Source organism: Ananas comosus, unplaced genomic scaffold (genome assembly GCF_001540865.1).
Source record: "Ananas comosus cultivar F153 unplaced genomic scaffold, ASM154086v1, whole genome shotgun sequence".
In the NCBI taxonomy this organism is placed as follows: domain Eukaryota; kingdom Viridiplantae; phylum Streptophyta; class Magnoliopsida; order Poales; family Bromeliaceae; genus Ananas; species Ananas comosus.
In genome coordinates this window covers 20888-47470 of record NW_017890553.1, presented here as the reverse complement: position 1 = coordinate 47470, position 26583 = coordinate 20888, and the positions used below count along the sequence as shown (strand labels likewise).

At 32.6% G+C, this 26583-nt stretch overlaps 1 protein-coding gene across 1 annotated transcript; it reads left to right on the top strand.

Annotated features, from left to right (window-relative positions):
* The first annotated feature begins 8133 nt into the window (after positions 1–8133).
* LOC109703865 (wall-associated receptor kinase 2-like) lies at positions 8134–15093 on the top strand. The gene is made up of 3 exons (XM_020224590.1): positions 8134–9046; positions 13522–13683; positions 13794–15093. Exons 1-3 carry the CDS (start codon positions 8143–8145, stop codon positions 14945–14947), a joined length of 2220 nt encoding a protein of 739 aa, XP_020080179.1. The 5' UTR covers positions 8134–8142; the 3' UTR covers positions 14948–15093.
* Positions 15094–26583: the final 11490 nt, after the last annotated feature.

Sequence of the window (26583 nt, the reverse complement as noted above, 5' to 3'; positions counted from 1 at the left end):
AAATATTTTTTAACAGAACCTCTAACGGAACCCTAACGGTAGGGGTGAAGTGCACATTTTTTATTTTACAAGGGGGCAAAGTATAGGTTTTTAAATGTCAGGAGGGGAAAGTGAAAAAGCGGGTTATTACAGGGGGGTTTTCTGTAATTTAGCCTTTAAAATATTTTAAATTTTAATAAAATTTTAAAAGTTTTATTATTTTTACTAAATTTTGTAGTTTAATTATATATATAAATATTTTATATTTTAAAAATTTATTGTATTTTTTAAAAAATAAAAAATTAATGGGCGGCCCGGAGTCCGGCCCGGCCCGGCTCATCTATTTACTATATACTAAAGTAGAACCCTTTATGAACCCTTTGAAAGAAACTGACATGTGGCTTTCTATATACTTGCTACGTGTCAAACTCAAATATAGAATAGCGATTTAGTAAATAGATTAGGAAACACTATTAAATCAAATTAAATCATTATTAAAAATCAAATTAAGTCATACAAAAATCAAATCTATTTACTATATACTAAAGTAGAACCCTTTATCAATCCTTTGTGAGAAACTGACACGTGGCTTTCTATATGCTTGCCACGTATCAAACTCAAATATAGAATAGCGATTTAGTAAATAGATTAGGAAACACTATTAAATCAAATTAAATCACTATTAAAAATCAAATTAAGTCATATAAAAATCAAATTAAGTCACTATTAAATATATACTAAAGTACGTAGAACCCTTTATGAACCCTTTGTGAGAAACTGACACGTGGCTTTCTATATGCTTGTCATGTGTCAAACTCAAATATAGAATAGCGATTTAGTAAATAGATTAGAAAACACTATTAAATCAAATTAAATTACTATTAGAAATCAAATTAAGTCATATAAAAATCAAATCTATTTACTATATACTAAAGTAGAACCCTTTATGAACCCTTTGTGAGAAACTGATATGTGGCTTTCTATATGCTTGCCACGTGTCAAACTCAAATATAGAATAGCGATTTAGTAAATAGATTAGGAAACACTATTAAATCAAATTAATTCACTATTAAAAATCAAATTAAGTCATATAAAAATTAATTTATTACTATATAGTAAAGTAGAACCCTTTATGAACCCTTTGTAAGAATTGATACGTGGCTTTCTATAGCTCTGCCAACGTGTCAACTCAAATATAGAATAGTGATTTAGTAATACTTAGAAACCTATTAAATCAATTAAATCACTATTAAAAATTAAATTAGTCATATAAAAATCAAATCTATTTACTATATATTAAAGTAGAACCTTTATTACTATATACTAAAGTAGAACCTTTATGAACCTTTGTGAGAAACTGATATGTGGCTTTCTATATGCTTGCCACGTGTCAAACTCAAATATAGAATAGCGATTTAGTAATAGATTAGGAAACACTATTAAATCAAATTAATTCACTATTAAAATCAAATTAAGTCATATAAAAATTAAATTTATTTACTATAGTAAAAGTAGAACACTTTTTGAACCCTTTGTAAGAAATTGATACGTTGCTTTCTATATGCTTGCCACGTGTCAAACTCAAATATAGAATAGTGATTTAGTAAATAGATTAGAAACACTATTAAATCAAATTAAATGTGAGACCCCAGATAGTCCTATATATGAGATATAATAGGGCTAAACTCTTAATCCGGCTTAAGCATTTTGGGTGGTGGCAAGGCTAAGAGGTTAAGAGAGTTAAGCGTGCTAGGACGGAGTAGTCCTAGGATGGTGACCTCCTGGGAAGCTGGGGTGTCACAGATGGTATGAGAGGCAATTACCCCGGAAGTGTGAGATGAGTCTTGGCTGAGCCAGGGTCTGGATGACGGGCTAGCGAGCGATGAGTCTCACATCGGCCTGGTACTTGTGAGTCTGAGCGCTGACGAGGACGTCAGGCTTAAAGGAGGGAAGATGTTGAGACCCCAGATGGACGCCCCGACTTCCCAAGGGGTCACCCATCCTAGGACTACTCCCGTCCTAGCACGCTTAACTCTCTTAACCTCTTGGGTCTAGCCACCACCCAAAATACTTAAGTCGGGTTAAGAGTTTAGCCCTATTATATCTTATATATAGGACTACCCGGGGTCTCACAATCTCACCCCCTTTACGCCCTGACGTCCTCGTCAGGCTCAGACTCACAAGTACCAGGCGATGTGAGACTCGTCTCGCTAGCCCGTCATCCAGACCCTAGCTCAGCCGAGACTCATCTCACACTTCCGGCTGGTAATTGGCTCTGATACCAACTGTGACGCCCCGACTTCCCAAGGGGTCACCCATCCTAGGACTACTCCCGTCCTAGCACGTTTAACTCTCTTAACCTCTTGGGTTTTGCCACCACCCAAAATGCTTAAGCCGGGTTAAGAGTTTAGCCCTATTATATCTTATATATAGGACTACCCGGGGTCTTACAGGTGGAGTTGGTTAAGTAAAGAAAATTTTTTGTGCAAATTGGCCGCATCTTTTGCACGTATATTTATTGTAATATTTTATTTTCTAAATAAATATATTATTATTGTATAGAAATAATATCAAATATATCTTTTAAAACTTCAAAAATGTTTAATATATATCCGACGAACTAAAATATTCTCGTTGAGTTTTAAAAATTCTTTCAAATATATTTCTAACTGTAGAGTTTACTAATGAGATTTCAAATTTAGAAGAATATCTTGGGAACAGAGAGGTAAATTTAGAAATTTGGATAATAATAATCAAGGGGTAAGTAAAAGCCCCTATTATATTATATATTATTATGAATTGAGCTCGCGTGCTTTTGAAAGCACAGGAGCTCAACGTGCTTATATGTTTTTAGCCATCGAATCGCCTTAAAATTTATGCAATATTAGTAAAAGAGACTTAATGAAACACACCGTCAATAATGCTGCACGTTTCTTGAGATGATCCGATAGCTAAAAGTCACAAGCACAAATATTCCTATGATTCCCAAAATATTTTGTGAGAAAGATAATAAAAATCTATTAGAATTTAGTGAGATATTTTGGGAAGAAAAGATGACCTGTTGCATGCATTTGGTGTACATAAACTATGTGTGAACATATCTATATAAATATACGAGAGGCGCGGCCGCAGGTGCGGGGTGCGCGCGAGCTAATAGGGTGGACCCGGTGCGAGTGGGGCCCAGCCGGGGGAGAGAAGAGAGAGACTTTTTTTTTTTCCTCTCTCTTTAATTTTTTTCTCTCTCTTCATATATGGAGAAGAAAATTTATAATTTTGTTTTACCCCAATCTAATTTTTTATTTCTTACTATAAAAATTTAAAATATATAAATAATTTTTAAATAGTTTAGATTGTTTGTATTAAATTTAAATTTTAATTTTATACTCCTGAGCATTTAGATATAGATTGTACATTAAAAAATAAAAGAAAGATTGATAGTGTTTAAGTTAATTTTATATTTTATAAAATTTAGTTGTAAAAATCACATAAAATATACTATCTAAATCTGTCGAACTAAGTGATACATTTAGATTTTGAAAGTCAAAGTACTATTAATTGACTCAAATCTAATATATCGAAAAATTGAATAATCAAAACAAAATTTTGAAAGATTAGATTTACACTTTTCGTCCTTCAAATTATAAGACGAGTGACATTTTAATATTCGAATTTTAATATGTTATGATTTAAATTATGAGGCAGGTGACACTTTTATTCTCAAACTTTAATTAATTGTAATTTCTGACTTGCAATATGAGATATATTATTTTAGTGCTCAACGTTTATTATTGCTATAAATATCATTTATTATTCGTATGCTTTTTACCGTTATTTTTTTAATCCTTCTTATAATTTATTCTTATATTTTTATTACAGCAATAATTATTTATTTTTCAATTATTTTTTTTTAATATATTTTTTTGATTTTTTTGATTTATTTTATTTATTTATTTATTTCTACGAAATTGTTTCCGCTGCAACGCGTGAGTCCTTTCCTAATATTCCAATATGATACACTTGATGCAAACACCTAATGCAATGAATGTTAAAATCTACAAATGAGTAGGGTAGGGGTAATTATAATATTAAAAACAATAGAAATTTTTTCTGTCACCTATTAGATTAGATGGGACAGTATAGATTTATTGCATTATAAAACAGTCTAGAAAATAAAATCTGATCGCATGGGTCTAGTGAATTACTGCAAAAGAGACGGACGAGATCTTTTACAGCTGATCGGAAATACATTACAAGAGAAGAGCATTTTTGGAAAAAAAAAAGACCACCAAATTAACTTCCGTATTTATTTATAAGTAGTATGAATTAATATAGATAGAAGAAAATATATAAAATAGTTTGTATTATTTAATTTTCTTCTTGAAACCAAATAAGTTTGGCTAGAAAATTAATTTTTATTTTTTACGAATCAAACATTAAAGAACGTAAAATATTTTCTTACACCGAAAATTTATTTTTATAAATAATTATTGTTTAGAGTTTTATATGAAACAAACGGTTCCTAATTAAGTATTGTATTGAAAGCCACTTTCCATTATAAAAGTTTGCATAATCATGGCAAAAATAGTTAAATTATATATGTTACCGCTATCACTATGCTTTCACCATTATCGTAGTTTAATATAATCAGGTTGCTTTCACATGTTCATTATCATACATACGGAAAGTAAGTCTCCATTTGTTTTAAAGCATCTATCTATAACTATATATTATTTTTCAATAACTGCACACATGTCGCGAAGAGGCCGAGGCGCGTGCGAGGGCGCGGGCAGGCTGGGGCGCGGCGAGGGCACGGCTCGGGGGCGGGCTTCGGCGCTGGCGCCGTGGGGCGAGGGCTGGCGCTGGCGCGGGCGCGGGCGCGGAAGCGGCGAGGGTGCCCGGCGCTGGCCCGCGGCGCGAGGGTGGGCGCGGTGAGGCGGGCGGGTGAGTGGGGGGATGCTGTCGCGGGAGGGGCGCGGCGCGGCGCCGGGTGCTGCGCGAGCCGAAAAAAAAATCGCGGCTTCTTGTGGTGGCGGTGGCCTGGTGGGTTAAACGGGTACGAGGCCAAAAGTGGCCGTCGTCTCGACCCACATGAGAGAGTGGACCTCCCTCTTCTCTCTCTCGTCTCTCATTCTCTCCTCATATATATATAATATACAAAATCTATATTATAATAATAACATAAATTTATTTATAAATATATATATTTATGTATTATATTAGAGTATTTATATATATATAAATAAAAGTTTATTGATAATATATATGACTTTATTAAATATATTTATTATTTTCTATATAGATAATATTTATTAATATAATAATTTATTATATAATTTACTATTTATTTTTATTAAAATATAAATATAATATAATAAATGTTAAATAATTTAGACTATTGTTATTAATATCTTATTGCTTATCCGCATAACCGTACTAAAATTATTGTACTAACTACTGGCGGACTCGATGCCGTACTAAAAATTATTTCTATATATATTGAAAGATAACTGTATTTTATTTAAAATTATTTCGTAATATTGTCGAATATTTCATAATTATTCTGAAATTAAATTTTATGGCTAATTTTCAAATTAAATTTTAAAATATACTAACCAGCGGCAATGATTTCTCTTATCATTACTAACTACTAGGCGGACTACGATCGCTACTAAAATTATTTCACTAATTAATGGGAGACTACTATGCCTACTAAAATTTTTTGATGTATTTATTGCACCATTTAAATTCTGAAATTGATTTTTATAACTAATTTTTAAAATTAAATTTTAAAATAACTACCCGCAGCATCGCGCGGGTCCCTTAACTAGTGTGATGCTTAATCCAGAGGGACTAAAATCCAATCTAAACGTATTGTCACATTTCAGGACAATTAACAATTCTTTTTCGAGACATCAGTCATAATCAAAATCCTGAAAAAGATTTCCTAGAACATAAAGGTGTCGAATGCCGATTTGTCGAGTCATGTTTCGGAACCTCACAAATCATGTTCTTGGCCATGACTCAAGTTTAAGTTTCAATAACGACGTACAGGAAACTTGATCTGGAATGTCAATTTCCATAACCGGCTATTTCGGTTTAAGCTTAGGGGTGAAGCAGGAACATTTCATGGAGGGTATATAAATAGAGATCAACAGTTAAAATTAAGTGAATCGAAGATTTGGATAAACAGTAGTAATCAATTTTCTTTATTTTGAAATTTTGAGGTATAAAAACCATGTAACCCCTACTTTAGGGTTTAGAGTTTTATTATGAAGTCCTTGTTACGAGAGAAAGGTGGGAGAACCCTAATAAGAGAGAGCTTTTGTATTCAATTCTACTCATACTCTTTGTGTTGTGGATTAAACGAAGAACATTTTAAGAAAATATTGTCCATGGACTTAGGTCGACATATCGTACGTCGGCCGAACCACGTAAATTTCTTGTGCACTTTGTTCTCTTTATAGTTTTCATCTAGTCCTTATTTTCTCAATTGATTTCGTTAAAGTCTCTATACAAATTAAAGATCCTATTTATGTTGTTTGTTGTGTCAAGAGGGTTTTGAGGTGTGCTCGGATTACCTTTCACCAGCTTTCGCTTCTTAAAACTTATATTTAGTTGTAATTATGCTATGCAATTTTTTTTTTTTATTTTATGAATCAACTAAGCTAAATGAACTGGGCAAGGCTCGTTCTGAATTATTCACATCACTTTAAAAATAAAAAAATTTACTTGCTTATAATTATCGGGTAGAACAAAGTATGAGATACATGTAAATTGATCATCCATGATTTGATTAATTTGTTAGTGAGTTTTTCACTTGATCCGACTTCTATTGTGTCCTCCAACCAGAACATTTTGGCTCCGCTGCTAAAAATATGCATTAATGTTCTCTCTTTCCTCCTAGCATTTAAGCACTATTTTTTGACTTTCGATATTAGAAAAATTGATTTATAAATTGGTGTGAAAATAGAAATTAACCCTTTTATATAAAGATATAAGATTTACACTCACTTTTTGAACGTATAAATAGCATTACTCACCGAAGAATACTACGATGATTTTATATTAAAAAGCAATGCTCCTTAGCGTACATCATACAATACTCATTCTAGGAGTGATATTTTTCTGTTAATCACATCGTGCGATATAAATTATATTAAAATAGTAATCAGGTACGGAGCTATTGAGGGGCCCACAATGACCATGGCCCCCCTAAATTTTTTAAAATTATATAGAAGTCCTTTATAATAAAAATTAAAATATTATAAATTTTAATTATAGGGGGCCAAATTAATTTTTTTTTAACAAAATTTGTGTCTCAATTTATTTTTCGAATTTTTTGGTCATTTTCCTTCAACTCTTACAGTCTTGCTCTTTTGTGAGCATATTATTGTTATCAGTGAATCTGACAAATTTTTTCTTTTTACTCTTCGATGTCGAATTTTTTTTCTATTAAATCTAAATTTTGGCCCCCTAAATTTTAATTTCTGGCTTTCGTCCCTGATAGTAATGTTAAATTAATCATACACTGTCCATTCTAAGCGTGATTTTTTCCACCTGACAATCTGCGTCAAAATTAACAGGCGAATAAGACGTTAGCTAGTAGGGCAATTAAAAAAAGAGATAGAGATTGAAAACTCATCAACAAAAAAAAAGAAATGAAATAAAAGGAAAAAAGAAGCCTAATTAAATTTTGACAAAAAGGTTGGAGAGCACTAGTCTAATATACTCTTTTGTAAATTAACCATGTGGAGACTATACCTGTCTATAGAGCTCGGTAATTTTCTAAGGTTGCTTCCCAATTACTTTAAAAAAAAAAAGAAAAAAAGAATAGATAAAAAGGACAAATAAAATAATTAAGTTGTTTTTTTTTTAGAGAAAAATAGCATACTATTCGCTTTGTTTATTTTTTTAAAAAAATAAATTTAACTGAAAATATGAATTAATTAGAATTCAAATTTGAGATCTCGAATATCAATTATCAATTTTTTTGCCACTTGTAGTAGAAACAATCAGTAATAAAATAAGTTGTTGAATGAGCCGTAGTAGTGCATGATGGCCTAATAATTAATTGGCCCTATAAGAAGGACCCCCTCGCACCATATCAAGCAGGAATCATAAAACAATTTGAATCCAGAGAGAGAGAGAGAGAGAGCTAAAACTATGGAGTGTAAAGAAAATTGTGTTACCGACGGAATTGTCATTCTGTGGGGGCTGCTTCTGATTCAGCTCCTGGCATTGCAGCTCGCATCTGCCTCAGCACCAAGCAATGCCTTACCCGGGTGCCAGCAACGCTGCGGCGACGTCGAGATCCCGTATCCATTCGGCATCGGCCCCAACTGCTCGATGAACGTCGGCTTCGCACTCAACTGCACCTCGAGCAACGGCACACACAAGCCCTTCCTGAACGACGTCGAGTTCTTGAACATTTCCTTATCGTCGGGCCAAGCCCGCATCTTCAACCGCGTGTCGGCGCTATGCCACGACGGTGCAAGCAGCAACGCGACGTACAACCACAGCTGGCCTATCAACCTGACGGCGTTGCCGTACCGGTTCTCCAGCACCCTCAACAAGTTCACGACCGTCGGCTGCCAGACGGTGGCCTTCGCCACAATGATCCACAAGACGCATCAATACTGGAGCGGGTGCACCGCCGTGTGCGAGGACGTGGGGAGCTTGACCAACGGCTCGTGCTCCGGCACGGGCTGCTGCGAGACCGCCATCCCGAAGGGGATAAGCTCCTACGACGTGCAGTTCTTGGACAACTTCAATAGCTCCGACACGTACTGGTTCAGCCCGTGCGGCTACGCCATGCTGGTGGAGGAAGCCGCCTTCGAGTTCAGCACCTCCTACGTCACGACAGGTGCGCTGCGCGACAGAAAGCTGCCGCTGGTGCTCGACTGGGCTGTGAGAAACAAGACGTGCCGGCAGGCCCGGCGAAACCGGACCTCCTACGCCTGCGTCAGCGACAACAGCGAGTGCGTCGACTCCGGCAACGGCCCCGGCTATCTATGCAATTGCTCACAGGGCTATCAAGGCAATCCTTATCTACCACATGGGTGCCGAGGTTTGCATCTCCCTCTCTCCCTCTCTCTCTCTCTCTCTCTCTCTCTCTCTCTCTCTCTCTCTCTCTCTCTCTCTCTCTCTTTGCCGCACTACTGCACGACTTTTCTGGGTTTTCACATCAGAGCAATGAAATTGGCTGGCGAGAAATGCTTAGCTGGGCATCCGGCCTTTTGTTGCTTGCTCTTCCGAAAAATATTTTTAAACATAAGTTTTTTGATCGAAAAGGAACAGCAAGTTTTATGAAAAGATAATATTAATTTTTTATTTTTTTTCTAAAAAACAAAAAATTATGGGGAAAATTTTATTTTTTCATAAAAATATTTTTTAATTCAAGGTTTGTAATCCTACCTGGCCATATCGTTTTTACTTTAATTTTTAAATTTTAAAAAAGGTTGTATAAACTCTAGAGATAAGATTACAACTTTTGAATTAAAAAAATCGCACTCCTATAATTCTTTTTGTATCGCAGAATTAGTATTTCTCTTTGATTACTATCCAAAGAGATAAGACTTAGGGCTTGTTTGGTTCATCCATTTTGGTTATGGAATAGGAATCGGTTTGATCAAATCCTGTTAATTTTGTTTGGTTCGCATGAATCGGTTTGAGATTTCTATTTTGGACTGGAATGGGAATGACCCATTAGTCTTCAACTTGATTCCGGTCTTCTAGTCCGGATTGAAATTTCATTCCGGAAGCCCACTAAGTTCTCGAAGCCCATGTGAACATCTCACCCTCCTTCTCTTCAGCCCTTTCTCATCAAAAAAAAAAAAAAAAAACCTATTCCTAACCCACATCAATAAAAGTTTTTAAAAATAAATTTGATATTTTTTTTGAAAAACTTATTAGAGAATAGTATTATGTTTTTCATAAATTTTCAATAATATAAATTTATATTTGAGAGTAAAATTAGTATTATAGTATCCTATAATTTATTTAGTTTATACGAACCAAACAATAAAATGTGAATAACTCATTCCAATTCCCAATCTACAAATAAACCAAACGTCTTGAGAGAGTGGGCCATTCCAATTACCATTCCAAATCATTCTCATTCTATTATCCATTCCAATTCCACCCTTGAACCAAACAAACCCTCATAGTAATTATGCTTCGACTTTAGATAAACAAAATAGCATGTAAAATTACAATACAAAATGGGTTGTAAGGGACCACCTAAAAAATAAACCCTCATACGTAATACCAAACAAACCCTCATACGTAATGTTCACCCAGTGCGTATTCGTTAAGTTTATCATAGTGTCAGGGGAGGACGATACTCAGGCCTATGATTTGGGGGACGACGTGAATTTCGTATGAGATAGGTGGATGGTTAGAAGGGACCACCTAAAAAAGCGAAACTGCCTTTCTGTCCTTATAGGCCGCTGGTGGATTATATGAAAGGCTAGAAACGACTCAGTCTTCCGAAATATTAGTCCAAACCCCGACTTAGCAGTACACAGACTCAGACTTTTAGTGAATGAGTGGGACTTTCTACATACTTAGTTAGGCTTTTTTTTTTTTTTTTTTTTTTTGGCTAGTATAGTTTTTCTTTTGCTCCCGAGGCCTAGTTGCCCTACACCTGTAGCTAAATTCATCTTTCCAATGAATAAAGCGAGTAGCGTGCTATCTCTTTCTTAAAAAAAAAAAAAATAGTCACACTGCCTGAAAGTAAAAACAAAAACGAGCTAAATAGACAGAACATTTAGAAGCAACTCCTATGACTTGTTAGAAATATCTCCTGTTCCTTGTTAGGTATGCATGAATTAAAAATTAAATAATAATTACTTAAAGATGAATAGTTAATTAAAAGTATCAATATATTGGTGCTATAGCTTTTTTGGCTATTGGATCAATCTTCGCAGTCTTTGGATCATGCACAATAATGGATCTCATAATTAATCATTATTGTTGATTTTTTATTTGATAACCAAAATAGTAGATCCAAAAGCTAAAAGTTATAAGCATCAAAGCCTTGGTGCTTTTAGAAGTGTTACTGCTCAGTTCTAATTAACTAATAATTTTTATAAATATTTGAATAATATACTATTTAAATTTTTCATCTTGTCAATCCACATTCGCACACTAGTGAATAATTTAGTTTACTATTCACTAATCCGAAAGTTTATAGATAACTCATAAATTTTTAATAAAATAAAAAATATACTGCAAGCGTTTGTTGTAGAATAATAAAGGCTGAGATTTTAGTGAGACAGAAAGTGCCTAAATTAATGAATATAAGTGTTCTTACAAGTACTCTCAAGTGTACCTTAAAATATTATCGATAATATAGTAATATTACCATCATACTTTAATCATTAATTATTAAATTCTAAACATTATTGTTAAACTCTATTATGTGCTAAACTCTAAATTCTATCTTATTATATTAAACTCCAAGCACCATCAGTATATGCTAAACTCTAAACTCTATCTTTTTCGACATACGTAGGCCAACCCATCAACAATATAATGTAATATTCAAAAGTGGGGTATTCAAATCATTTCTCTTAATCAATTTGACATATACAAACCACATGTACACACGCAGCTAGAGGATAGATAACACCTAATTTATAGCTGTGTTGTCAAAACGATAGGTTTTCACGCTTTAAGGTACCGTGTGGTTCGAGAATAAGCAAAAAGTGGGTATTTCAGAGATATGTATAAATTGAGGTATAAGCGGGGATTAGATCAATTTTGTGTTTGGATGAAAATTGGATTATTTCTGGAAATAAGAAAAATAGCGTTTGGTTATGTAAGATGGAATAAATTTTGCGTTTGGTTTGAGAACTAAATTTTAGAAAATAACTTTTGTTGTTCTCAAGAACATGAAATATTCCAGTACAAGCTAGAACAACTGTAAATTTGTGTTTTGATGCATTATGAGATATTCTAGAGGATGTTCTTAGTAACATTTGGATTAAAAGTTTAGAACAATGGTTAAATATATTTTAAAAAATAAAATAATTAATTTATATCAGTATATTTTATATAAAATTATGTTATATAGTACTTTATAATATAATATTTTATTTAACAATTTAATTAATAATAGTATAAATTTCAATACAAATTAAAAAATATATATAATATATGAAAAATGATTTTACATATATAATACTTAATATAAAATAAAATAATTAAATATTAATATACAAATGAAATAACTTAATAAAATAAATAATATATCAAATTTAATTAATTTATATTATATAATAAGATTTAAGTATAAATATATTATCATAAAGATATTTATATTAATATATTTATTTATATATTTATTTATCTAATAAAATAAAGAGAAGAACAAAGTTGTTCTTAGTTTTTTTAGGAACAATTTTTAACGGGTTGTTTCAGAACAACCCGTTCCCCCGGTTCCACTGTCGTTTGGTTATAAATTTGGAGATATTCCCCCTTGTTCCGGAATATCCCTCATGCCAAACGGAGCCTAAAAGATTGAAGTATTTGAAATAATTTCAAACTCTTCTCCATTATTACTGTGAGTTTTTCTCTTTTTTTTTTCTGAAGGAAAAAAAAGCAAGCTCTTCTAACCATCAAGTTCTTAGCCAGCTGTCTTAAATAAAATCCGCCTTTATTGCTATGAATTGATGGAGGGAACTGAATACTTTCTAATTATATGAGTATTTTAAAGTATCAAGAAGGGTGTTTTTCCACATCGCAATTCCAAACTAGCTAGGTTAGGCCCGAAGAGCAGTAGAGATAACATTTTATTGTAGGGTTTTGGGCTTATATAGGTGTGCAATTATCGAGGGTATAAGTGGGGCATATCAAGAAATCTAAAGAATAAAATATATGAAGTAATGCTCAGAAAAGTTTCTAAATTACAACATTCAAAAAAATGGGAATTTGTTTTCTTGCATATCTCCTCGTTCCTGCTACTGGTAATAATTATTTGCATGCAGCATGCTGATGATGAATCGGCAAACTTCTAACTTCTAAGATAATGCTTGGTATTTTTTATGTTGTTCTGCTTCAATACTAAATAATAAATTTCTAATTTAGAATTATGACAGTTTTGCACAAATAGACTTTTTGAAGTTACAATTAGAAGCTGTTTGGTTGGATTTAGTTGCAACTCTATTGTAGTTGTAATTTCATGAGAAGACCAAACTGCGGCAGCTGGAACCTGTACAAATTGACCTTGGGCAACTGTTGGAGAGAGTAATATTTGTAAATAAAAAATAAACTTACCTCCATAATCACTTTTAGACCAAAATATATTCTTCTTTCCTATATTGAATGTAATCTTACCATTAATTATATGTACAACATGATAAAATTTAAAAAATATATATTTTTCAACTGTATATAACCAGACAAATTATGTATACTTATAGCAAGTATTTTCTACTACATCTAATCAAATAAATATGTATATTTATAACTATTGTATTTTCAATTATATTCATTTTTAACTATATTATATTTTTAAAAATTGTGTGCCCTTATATTCAGACATTGATGAGTGTGCAAATAAGGATACAAATCCATGCTCTGGGCATTGCAAAAATACGCAAGGAGGATTCACTTGTCACTGCCCGAAAGGTACAAATGGAAATCCTTACATAAATGGAACATGCAATCCCATTCTTACACTGCGTGTGAATGTGGCTATAGGTTTGTTCTAAACCTACTTGCTCCTGCAAAGATCATTTACATTATGAATTCATCTCATACCTATATTCGTTCGGCTTTATTTGTTTGCGTTCGGCTTTATTTGTTTGCAGGCGTTAGCGCTAGTTTAGTCACTCTTATGATTATCACTTTATGCATATACATTATCCGTGAAAGAAAAAGACTTACGGATGTTAAAGAAAAATACTTTCAACAGTATGGAGGCAGGTTGTTGTTAGCAGAAATTGAAAAGATACGGGGACTTGCTTTCAGGATATTCACAAAAGAAGAGCTCGAAGAAGCAACAAACAAATTCGACATGAGCAACGTCATCGGACATGGCGGAAATGGTACGGTCTACAAGGGAGTTCTAAAAGATTATCGTGTCGTGGCCATAAAAAAAGCGAAGATTATTGACGAAAAACAAAAGGAGGAATTTGGAAAGGAGGTGATAATTCTTGCCCAGATCAACCACAAAAATATCGTTAAACTACTCGGATGCTGTTTGGAAGTAGAAGTCCCTATGTTGGTGTATGAATTCGTTTCGAAGGGGAACTTGTTCCAGTTACTGCATGGCAAGAGCCCGAGAGTCCATGTCATCTTCGAAACTCGTCTGCGAATAGCGGCGGAGTCTGCAGAAGCACTTGCGTACTTGCACTCATCAGCATCACCTCCGATAATTCATGGAGATGTCAAGTCGTCCAACATTCTTCTGGACGATCGTCACATGGCGAAGGTGGCTGATTTCGGAGCGTCGAGGTCAGCTCCAATGAATGAGGTCCAATATGTCACTTTGGTGCAAGGGACTTTAGGTTATTTAGACCCAGAATACATGCAAACATACGAATTGACGGATAAGAGTGATGTTTATAGCTTCGGTGTAGTTCTACTAGAGCTACTCACGGGTAAAAATGCAGTTTCTTTGGAAGGGTCCGAAGAAGCGAGGAGCCTTTCGTCGAAATTCCTAGTTGCTATGAAGGTGAATGGTCTTTACGAACTTCTTGATGATCAGATTAAAGATGATGAGGAAATTGAGCTAATTAAAGCAGTTGCTGCGCTTGCGAGAACTTGCTTAAGCATCAAAAGAGAAGAAAGGCCTTCAATGAAAGATGTAGCAGAAGAGCTTGGTAGATTGAGAAAGCTGAAGCAAAACTGTTTGGAACACCATAAACCCATTGCATCGTTCGACTATGATCATGATCTGGGAGATGCCACAATTTACCATAGCTTAGAGCAAGAAGTTGTGATGAGTATAGAATCTAGATGATATATATATAAGAAGTGTTTCTCGCATTAGACATGATAGAGAATACGCTCTCAGGACTTTTACTGGGCTATGTTCGGCTACCCGTGTTAAAAATTAGTGCTAAACTTATTTTATTTCTTTCGATTGTGCTAGACTTAATAAATGTATTTGTGTGAATCGATCTGATATAATTTTAAATTAGTTTTTATTATTCTTTTGAGTTAAGTTTGAGTCAAGTGGCTTATTTTGGATTACATGAGTCAAGTTAGGCCACATTGTTTGAGATTAAAAATAAAATTCAAAATTCAAACTTGAGAATATAGAAGGAAAGAAATAAAAAGGAAAGATTTTTAAAAAAAAAGAGAAAAAGAATTCAATAATTTATCAAGTTACCTTTTTTTTTAAAAAAAAATCGAATAATTTTCAAAAAGAGGGGAAGTTGTTGACCTTTTTATAAGGAGAGAATAAAAAAAAAAAGAAAAAAAAGAACAAAAAAAAAAGAAGAAGAAGAAGAAGTAGGTGCATGCACGAGGTGGGGCTGTTCCGCCCCCATTTCTTCCCTCTCCTCGTCCGTACAATCAAAAAAGAAAAAAAAGAAAAAAAAGAAGGACAGAGTTTTGGCCCTTTCATCCAACGACAACGACAACGACGATCGCGACTCCCATGGCAACAAAGGATATCGCATACATACAAATGGTGTAAGTGCGATTTTTTTGTCGGTTTGATCAACACGACTATCTTCGTGATAGACTCGAACCAATCAAATTCGACATTAAATCGTCACTTTCACCGTGCATATGTATCGCTAATCCCTATACTAAGCAGTCATTTTTGTGATACGCTCAACACGGTCAAAGGGTTGATTGAGCAGGCATCTTCGTGATAGGCTCGACACGATCAAACCTGCGTATGCATGGCCAATTCCTATACCGAGGGATAATATTCGTGATAGGCTGGACATGGTCAAAGAGTTGATCGAACGGCCATCTTCATGATAGGTTCGACACGATCAAACCCACATATTTAGACAAAAAATAATAATAAAAAAAAAGAATGACGGATATATTTTGATTTGCCATCTTCGTGATAGGCATTGTCGAATCATGCGATATCTTCGTGATAGGTGCGATTCAACTTAATCAACTCGCCATCTTCGTGATAGGCACATAATTGATCAAATCGCCATCTTCGTGATAGACTTGATATGATCAAATCCTTGTACTCAGACAAAAAAATAAAACAAAATAAAATAAATAGATAAATAAAAGAAAATTAAAAGCGAAAAAAGAAAAGAAAAGAAAAAAAGAAAGAAAGAAAGAAAGAAATTTTCAAAAAAAAAGAAGGAAAAAAAGAAAGAAAGAAAGAAAGAAAGTTTCAAAAAAAAAGAAGGAAAAAAAGAAAGAAAGAAGAAAAAAAAAGAAGAAGAAATGATAGAATGGATTGGAAGTGAAAAAAGCCCAAATCTACAATTTGTTTATGGGTTCACTAAATAAAAATATCATGTGCAGTCCATCAATGAACCAAACCTGAATCCAGCCCATATGATGGTGTAGGCCAAGTTTAATCGCAGGCCTTGAATCCAGCCCGTATGAAGATGCAGTCAAGTTATTCACGGGTCCTGAATCTAGCCCGTTTGTAGATTCAGTCCACTCTATTTGCGGGCCCTGAATCCAGCCCGTATGAAGATGCAGCCCAGTTTACTTGCAGGTACCAAATCCAGCCCGTATATAATACAACTGAGTCTACTCAAAATGGCCCTAAATCCAGCCCACATGTATATGCAGTCCACATGCAAACAAATCTCCTAATCTAGCCCACATAAAAATTTGGCCCAAAATTCAAATTCCAAAGTCCGCAAATAAAACCCATGAGGCCCAAAGTCCACAAATAAAACCCACGAGGCCCAAAGTCCACAAATAAAAATCAAAACCCAAAATCTACAAATAAAACCCAAAACCCACATGCAAATAAAACTCAAAAATCTAAAGTGCACAAATAAAGCCCACCCAAAACCCACAAATGAAACTCATGACCCAAAGTCCACATATAAAATCCAAAATCCAAAGTCCACAAATAAAACTCAACCCAATTTATGTCATAAATAAAACCACCAAAGCCCAAGAGCATAAAGCCGAAAACTATCAAACCTATATCATCCAAATGCTTCCAACCCAAACCAAATTCATGAATTAATTTCATGGGCTTTCCAAATGGGCCAGCTATCATGAATTAATTTCATGAGATTTTCTAATGGGCCTCTATCATGAATTAATTTCATAGGCTTTTTTAAATGGGCTTCCTTATCATGAGCTAATTCCATGAACCAATTTCATGGGCTTCAAATTCAAAGTAGCCGTCAAGTCGTTAAACTGAACGAATCAAATTCAAATTCAAATATGACCGTCCAGTCGTTAAACTGAACAATTGACCATTAAGTTGTTAAACTGAATATTTGACCGTCAAGTCGTTAAATTGAATTCAAATTCAAATTGACTCTCAAGTAGTTAAAATGAACATTTGACCCTCAAGTCGTTAAGCTGAACAACTGACCGCCAAGGCGTTAAACTGAGTTTAAATTCAATTTGACCGTCAAGTTGTTAAACTGAATATTTGACCGTCAAATCGTTAAACTAAGCAAATCAAGTTCAAATTCAATATGACCGCAAAGTCGTTAAACTGAACAACTGACCATCAAATTGATAAACTGAGTTCAAATTCGACTCGACTCTCAAGTTATTAAACCGAACATCTGACCGTCAAATTGTTAAACTGAATTCAAATGAATTGACCCTCAAGTCGTTAAACTGAACAGCCGTGGACCTCCCTCTCATCCGGTCCACGAGGCCAAACTGGACGCGTCAATCTCCAGCAACCGCGTGGCTCGATCTGGCGCGCAGGGACGCGTCGAGCTCCAGCAACTGCGCGGCCGAGCCAACCCGGTCGTCGGTGAGCCCGTCCGGGATGGCTCGAAAGTGGACTTTCGGGCTCGGGCTCGGCCCCGGCCCCGGCCCCGGTAGTGAGTTCCCGCTGGAGCTGCAGAGGAGGTGGCGGTCCTCTTGCTCCCTCGGGTAAGACGGGATCGTCGCTGCGACCCTCTTGACGACGAAAGCGGCGGAGGAGGAGAACGACCAGAGCGACGAAAGGGGTGGTGTTGGAGGTGGAGGTGTGGGAAGTGGTGGTGGTATGGGCGGAGATGAGGCGAGGTGGAGACGGCGGAGCCGGCAAGGTGGAGGCGGAGGAGCCGGCGATCAAGTTAGGAGAGAAAGAGAATAACTTAAGGGATTAGCATAATAAGATAGGAGTAAAATAGGTATTTTATATAGGTTTTAACTCTAGTATACATTTAACCCATGTTTAACTCGAGTTAAGCTAACATGGGATAACTGCGAGGGTATTTTTGAATAACGGTGGAACATATGAGGGACATTTTAGAAAGAAAAAAAAGAATAGGGATAGATCGGATATTTTCAGATGCATGAGGGGTATATAGAAAATTATCCCATAAATAAACTATATATAATAATAACATTTATATTTATAATCTTAGGCCCCGTTTGGATCGCGGGATAAGCTTATCCCCGCTATTCCGCCAAACGGGATGAAATTTGGCCGGGGTATTTTATCCCGGTCAAACCTTGCAATTCTTGGTTATCCCGGAATAGCAAGGGATTTGCTATTCCACCATTTTGGTGGAATAGTGCTATTCCAATGCTTAATTTCAAACTTAATTAAACTTATAAATTGAATTAAACTAAATTATATAAATATAATATGTTATATATTTTAATACATTATTTTTATTATAAAATTATTAATTGTACTATATTAATACATATTATTTATATTTAAATATTATAATAAAATTTATAATAAATTATATTTAAATATTATAATAAATTCTTTTTATTAAATTTAAGTTTAAGTAGAATTTTAAAATTATATAAATTTGTTATAATAATATTTTATAATTGTTCCAACTATTCTTATTTAAATTTTAAAAATTAAAAAAATTTAAATTTTTAAAATTATATAATTTAATATCTTCAAAATTAAAGTTTAAAATTTAAATTTTAAATTTTTAAATTTTAATTTAATTTTGATATTTTAAATTTTTGAAATTAAATTTGTATTTTCATATTTCTTTTAATTTAAATATGATTTAAATTTAAAGTTTGAAATTTAATTAAATTTGTAATTTAAATATTTTTGAGATTTTAATTATTTTCAAAGTTAAATTTTAAATTTAGATATATAAATTTAAAATTTAAAAATTTCAATTAAATATAATAAGTGGATATATCATTTTATTTTTTATTTACTAAAAACCGCATTATCTTTATTATTCATTTACCCTAACAAACACTATTTTTTTTATTCAGGAATAACCCAGGTTTTATCCAAACGCAAAATTGATCTAATCTCGATTATACCTTTAATTTATAACTATCCCTGGAATAGCAACTTTTTTTTTATTCCGAACCAAACGATACTTAAGAATGGGAACTAAAAAGAGCTGCTTGTCCCACGGGGCAGTGGGGCCACCAAAAAATGGCGTGGGCTCATTGCCATCTTGCACACGCTTGTACGAGGTTGGGCTTACTCGTGACACCGGTTAGAGGGAAGAGAGAGCTCTCTCTTGATTTACAAGATTAGAACATATAAACAATAAAATTTAATTCATAAAAAGCATTAAATAATAATTTGAACATAAACTGAAATGTCATTATTATTTATCATCAACAAAAAAATGGTTAACGCGTAAATTTATCTTACCTAAGAAAAATTTTATCTTCCTCATTATTGTATATGGACAATAGGTTGGAAGTGACATAATTAAGCGACGACGTAGCCAGCCGGAACGACGATGATGATGTGCGAAAAGGTTGACGAATGTTTATGTATATCGCAAACAGGTAAATAATGTGTGAAGACAGAGAAGATGTGAGAAATAGAGTGTGGGAAGGTAAGTGGTAATATGAGTTAGCGTATTACAGTATGAAGAATAAATAGAATTCAATATCAAAAAAAGAATAAACACTTATAAATACTCATAATAAACTATTAAAAATGTCATTATATTTATACATTCAATGTATAGAAAGTTGAAATAAAAATATAAATTTCTGTACAGTACATGTAAGACTTGGCAACGGGCGGGTTAGTAATCTGCGGGCGGGTAATATATTATATATATATATATTAATATATATATATCATATTTAACTAAGGCTACTATGCCTATAATGCACCAAGTAAATTGGATGTATAGTTTTTGTGATTTGGATTAAGAGATGTGCGGTTAGGAGATCGTGGACCTCTAGTCAGGTTGGTGGGGTTGGTTGAATAGTATGATCTACGGTGAAATATGATCAAAAGAGTAGATTACGGCGAAAGTTGGTAGACTGGTGTTTGCTTATTAATAGCCATAGTTACCTAGGCCTATATAATATATATATATGGTGTGGTAATTTATATATATTAATATATATTATATATTTATATATTATATATATATATATAGAATTAGGCTGGAATACTATTAATAGTTAAACGTACTGTTTTGCGTATCAGAGTTTTTTAACCCTTGGATGAAAATTGTGGGGTCAGGATATATTAGTTCGTTAGAGTTGAGTTGGTTCCCCTAGGGTTGGTGTGTCCCCTGAAGTTATGTTTTTAATCAATGTTAGAAATAATGAAAAGAGTTGATCAATGGCTAAAAGACTAGTAGCAATAATGGGATTTTGCTATAATAGTAGCCAGTAACTTATATATATATATATGATATTAGTCGGCTAGAGTGAGTGGTCCTAGGGTTGATGTCCCCACTGGGTTATAGTATTTAATCCAATTAGTTAGAAATATGAAAAAGAGTTGATCAAAAGGCTAAAAAATGGTAGCAACAATGGAATTTTGCTCTACTAATAGTAGGAATAATGGGATTTTGTTACTATACTTATAACGAGTGGGGACACGTAACCCTAATGAGGACCTAACTATACCGACTAATATAATCGTGGACTTACAATTTTTATCCAGGCTAAAAAATTTTGATAGCAAAGAGCGGTTTTACATTATAATAGTATTCCAGCCTAATTCATATTATATAAATATGTTGTTATATAATATTTTATTTATAAATATATAATAATTTATTTTGGGAGTCAATAAAAATAGTGCTTTAATTTCAATTTTTTTTTTGAGATTTAGGTATCAAAAATAGTACTTTAGTTTTTTTTTGCATACCAATTTTGGTCTCTAAAATTTGTAAGATTTTCACTTTAGTCCCCAAATATAAAAATTCAAAATTTTAAATTTAAATCCAGAATTAATCTTAAATTAAAATTTTGAACTAATTAGTAATTAGAATTTAGAATTATAATTTGAATTCAAATTTTAAATTGAATCTAAATTTTGATTTCAAACTTATATTTTTAAATTTTTATTTCAAACTAAATTTTGTAAATTTTGATTTCAAACTTTATTTTTTTATTTTGATTTTGATATTTGAATTTGCATTCAAAATTAAAATTTTAATTTAAAGTGATATTAATAGTTATAATAATTTACTATTGTATTATTTTTCCGCTGCATCGAACTTATTAGTCGGGAACTCTTGCAGGTTCGAACTGCTCTTCGCATCCCACGGAAGATCTGCGATAAATAATATTTAAAAAAATTAATACATAATAGAAAAAAAAAACATTAATAGTTATAATAATTTACTATTATATTGTCTTCCCGCCGTATCGTGCGAAGCCCTTAACTAGTACTTATTATTTGGGAACCAAAGGAAGCCTCCCGGGTTTGGAGCGCTTACTGTGGGGCCCTTTTTTTTTTTGTTTTTCTTCTCTCTCTCTCTCTCTCTCTCTCTCTCTTCTTCTTTTTTTTTTCTCAACATCTTCCTTTCTTTTTTTTTTTCTTTTTGCTTATATCAAGTTAAAATTTTATGGCATGAATTAATTATATTTTTTAATAGCCAATATAACAAAATTAAAATTTTATCTAATAAATCAATTTTTATTTTTTCTTAAAACATCAAATATAAAATTAATCGCAATAGAAAAAATTTATTTTTTAATAAGTCAAGAAAATTATTATGAACCCAAAAAACGCTCACTGGGTTTGGGCCCCTCCGTGGGCCACTTTTTTTCTTTCAAAATATATATTTATTCAAAAGATATTTAAATAATAACTAATATATTCAAATAAACAATATTTTTTCAAAATATATTATATTAAAATCTAAATTTTCAAAGTAATAATTCACAAACAAATACTAAATATGATTTATTTATATCAATTTAAAGTTAATTTGGGTTCGGATCGGACACAGAAAAATCATATCCGATAAAAATTTGATTTTTTATTTTTAATCTACATCACTATTATATCAGTCCTAATATTAAATCGGATCCGATAAAATGTTAACGGTCCAGCAAGTGTTACCCTTGGGTGTAGGAATCCGTTATTCACACCCCACTGCCATCGATGCGCTTCCTAAGGATGAACTGGACATTGCTCCCGTGGATCTGTACGGAGGGAGATGATAGGACGGTGACCACACCGGCGGAAATCTGATCGACGCCGAGATCCTCGTCTGTAACCCCAGTGGGTCATCCCGCTGCCAGCGTATATTCATAAGCCCCTTCTGATTATTACGCGCAGTTTCTTCCACTAGACCGGATTCCACCCAACGTCGCAGAGGGCCTGCGAAGTACATAATGGATTCACTTCACGGCGTCAGATCTTTACCGAGTGCACGATGGATTCGATACGCGGCGCAGAGGAGTCGGTAACGAGGGTCCGGTCGTGGCATTAGGATACGATCACAACGTGACGGCACGTCTGGATCGCGCCGTCGACGAGTCAGACCGACTCCAAGCCGTGGCCCGTGGCCACGCGGATTATTTGTACATATTTATACTATTGATGTACTTGCAACGCACGGAACAATTATGTTTATATTATTTAAAACAATACTTAAAAATTTATAAATATTTTTTATAATATTATGAGTTATTTGAGCAGAAATTAATGCTAATAATATATTTGAAAATTAAATAGAAAATAAAAATCTGTTATCCTTAAAAAAAAAAGTATGAAATTCGAAAATTAATATAAAAAAGAAAAAATAAAATCTGTTATCTTTTATAGGATTTTCATACCAAAAATATCTAAAAAAAGATATTTTACAAATAAATTGAAAAATATCTTTTATAGGATTTTCACACCCGTAATCTGTTATAGAAAACTTACTTTTAAAATTAAATAGATAATACCTAAAAAAGATATTTTAAAATAAAATAGAAAAATATAAGTAATCGGTTATAGAGAACATACGTATGCATTAGGGTTTCTATTTTTATTCTTATATTTAAAAAAATTTTTGTACGGAAAGAGAAAAATGGGCGCTAATTTTCCCGCCGAAAAATGGGTCTGTCGACAGTCCCAAATTTGAATATACGTGCTTTTATATATAGTATAGATAATTCTCGCAACTATTACTATTATTTTTTCCTCCTACATTTCTTTTAAAAAATCTATATTTTATACTTTTATTATTTCAGAACTATTTCTGTAGAGTCACGAAGTTAAAAAAAAAAAACGAAATGATTAAATTGTTCTCACATGTTATATAAAAAATAGAATTAATTTCATATAAATTCCTGCAAGTATAGTGAATTGTAAATATATTCTTATAAAATTCAACTTTCATACGTTGTCTCTGTAAAGTTCTAATATTTTTAAATATGTCTCACTAGTTTGTTACCGCTAAAACAGTATTTATTTTATAAGTGAAATGATATTTTTACAATCACAAATATGTCTCTCCAAAAATTCTAACTATTAATTAAAGAGGGGTAAAAAAGTCAATCGACCTAATTAACTAAGTAGAGTTAAGTATTTTACTTATGATTAATTATTTTTTTTCTAACGGATTCTAACAGCAGAAATATATTTGAAAATATCAGAATTTTTATAAAAATAATATATTAAAGTTAAACTTTATAACAATATATATTTTTGAATGCAAATTCGAAATGCTCCTTGTATGAAATTGGTGAGTGTAAGTGTGAGGGATTAGATATTTGAAAGTTAAACTTTATATAAAAACTTTATGAAAGTTACACTTTATAAATTTTAGAATGAGCAGATGTAAATTAACTTTTTTTTTCGATGCATTTTTAATTTTCAAAGATCTAATCATATCGAGTCCTTTATCTTGTGAGGGGAAACAAAATTATTCTAAAAATCTAAAAAAATTTCTAAATCTTAGGATAAGAGATATAAATTATCTTTTTTTGAATGTACAGAAAGCATTTTTCAATTTTTATATTAAAAATTGAGTCCTTACCTTGTATTATATAACAGAGGCTTTTGCTTATATACTCTTCACTACTATTCAAAGTTTTTAAATTTACTTCCAAAAATAACCTTCTAAATTTCAAATTCCATCAGTGAACTCCAGGATTAGGGGTGTATTTGATGGAATTTTAAAAATCAACAAAAATATTTTAATTCCCAAGAAATATATTAAATATTTTTAAAATTTTAAAAAATATTTTAGATATTATTCTATATAATAATAATATATTTATACACAAAATAAAATATTACTATAAATATACATGTAAAAGATGTCACTCGGTTTCTTTAATAAGCCAAAAGAAACCGAGTGGCACGTTTCCCACCCGATCCGAGAGATCCCGTGTGAGCTAGTGGACCTCGCGCGGCAATTTTGTCATTAGATCTGATTAGGGGTGGAAACGAGCCGAGCTCGAGCGAGCTTACCTCGGCTCAAATTCGACTTGAAATTAATTTCAGAGCCTATAATTTAAGCTCAAGCTTGGATTGAAATAATTCGAGCCGACTCAGCGAGCTAATTTCAGTCGAGCGAGCTCGACCCTAAAGAGCCGCTTGAAATTCTCAATATTATACGATAATAGTTTAATTTGTATAGAACATTCTATAATTTGATACAAAAATATGTCTAATAGTCAAGTACAAAATAATTATATGAATATAAGTATTATATATGAAAAATAATTTATGAGTTGAATACTAATTTTTTCAGCCTAATATGTCTTTTTTTCCGCTTTCAATCTCTATATTATTCATTTTATTTATGCATTAAAAATAAAAATTATATAGATAATATTGGATTAAACATCCAATTATTATACTAACAATTAAAATTTATATGAATAAGATATTTTATACTTTAAAAATATTCTGTATATTTTCTCAAGCATGCAATTAATAGCAAGGTAAGCAACGACGGCATATGATTGTTACTTGATAACTTAGAGGCTTCAGGCTTGGCCACTTACGAAGACGAAAAAAAGAAAGAGAGAAACATATTGAAAATTAGAGCTCTGTAAGAGAAAAAAAAAAGAAGGAAAAATATATAAATTTAGTAAAATTTTGCTATTTTATTTGTTATTGGTTGTTTTATGGCCAACAACATGGCCCAATTTTAAAACTAAACTCAGATTATACTCAGCCTATATATATATATATATATATATATAATATATATAATATATATATATATATATAATTATATATATTTCGAGCTTTTCGAGATTTCGAGCCTAATTCGAACGAGCCGAGTAATACTGAAGCTCGGCTTGAAATAATTTCGAGCTTTTTTTTGTTCAGCTCGGCTATTAATTTCGAGTCGAGCTCGAGCGAGCCAAATCGAGTCGAAGCGAGTCGAACGCGGAGCCGGCTTCGCTGCATTTGCCCAGCCCTACTGATCTGATAACCTCTATTCATATTCGTAAGTTATTCATAAATTTATAAATAAACATAAAATTAATAAATATTCATTAAATTATGAATATTTTGAGCAATTCATGAGTGCCCACGAATAACCACAAATATTTGTTCAATTAAAAAAATATTTTTTTTGTCCATTCATTTCTAAAAATTCTAAGCCTAATTGCTCCTCGTGTCTATTTTTTTTCGCCATGGCCGCCTCTCCTACCACGCCGCCTTTTCTGCCACACTAGTCTACCATTCTTCGGCAGCCTGGCTTATATATAAAATATTTTCATATGTAATTTATGTTATTATAGACTTTATATTATTTATTGTATATTATGATATTTTAAATAACAAGTTATATTGTGATCTTTTAAAAATTATATATATGTATTTTGCATTTGAAAAGTATAGAAGCAAAAAAAAAAAAAAAATCTTGCAAATAATGTGCATACCCACCCGCTTGCTGACGGGCAGGTAAGGATGTAGGCTATCCAAAAATTTATAGGTAAATTTTATTGTAGTCCATATCATCCGTATTTATAATAATTCACCCAGGATTTATCCAATCTGCCGGTTTGCTAGATCTATTTGCTATCCAACTTTTTGTTTTCTGCTCTTAAAAAGTAGAAAACAAAACCCCAACTTTTTCAAGAAATTTGTAAATTATTTTACAAAATTATTTTTTTATATATAAGAAATCAAACATACGAATTTGGTTAGTCTTATAGGAACCAAAGATATTCTTAACAAACATACAATTTTAATATAATAAAATCTTGATTATACGGACACCGATGAAGCACGAGATACGACCCGATTTGTATACAAAAACTTAACAAAAAAGTTAAGGCAAGAACACGAAAGAAACGGAAATAAAAATTTCTTTG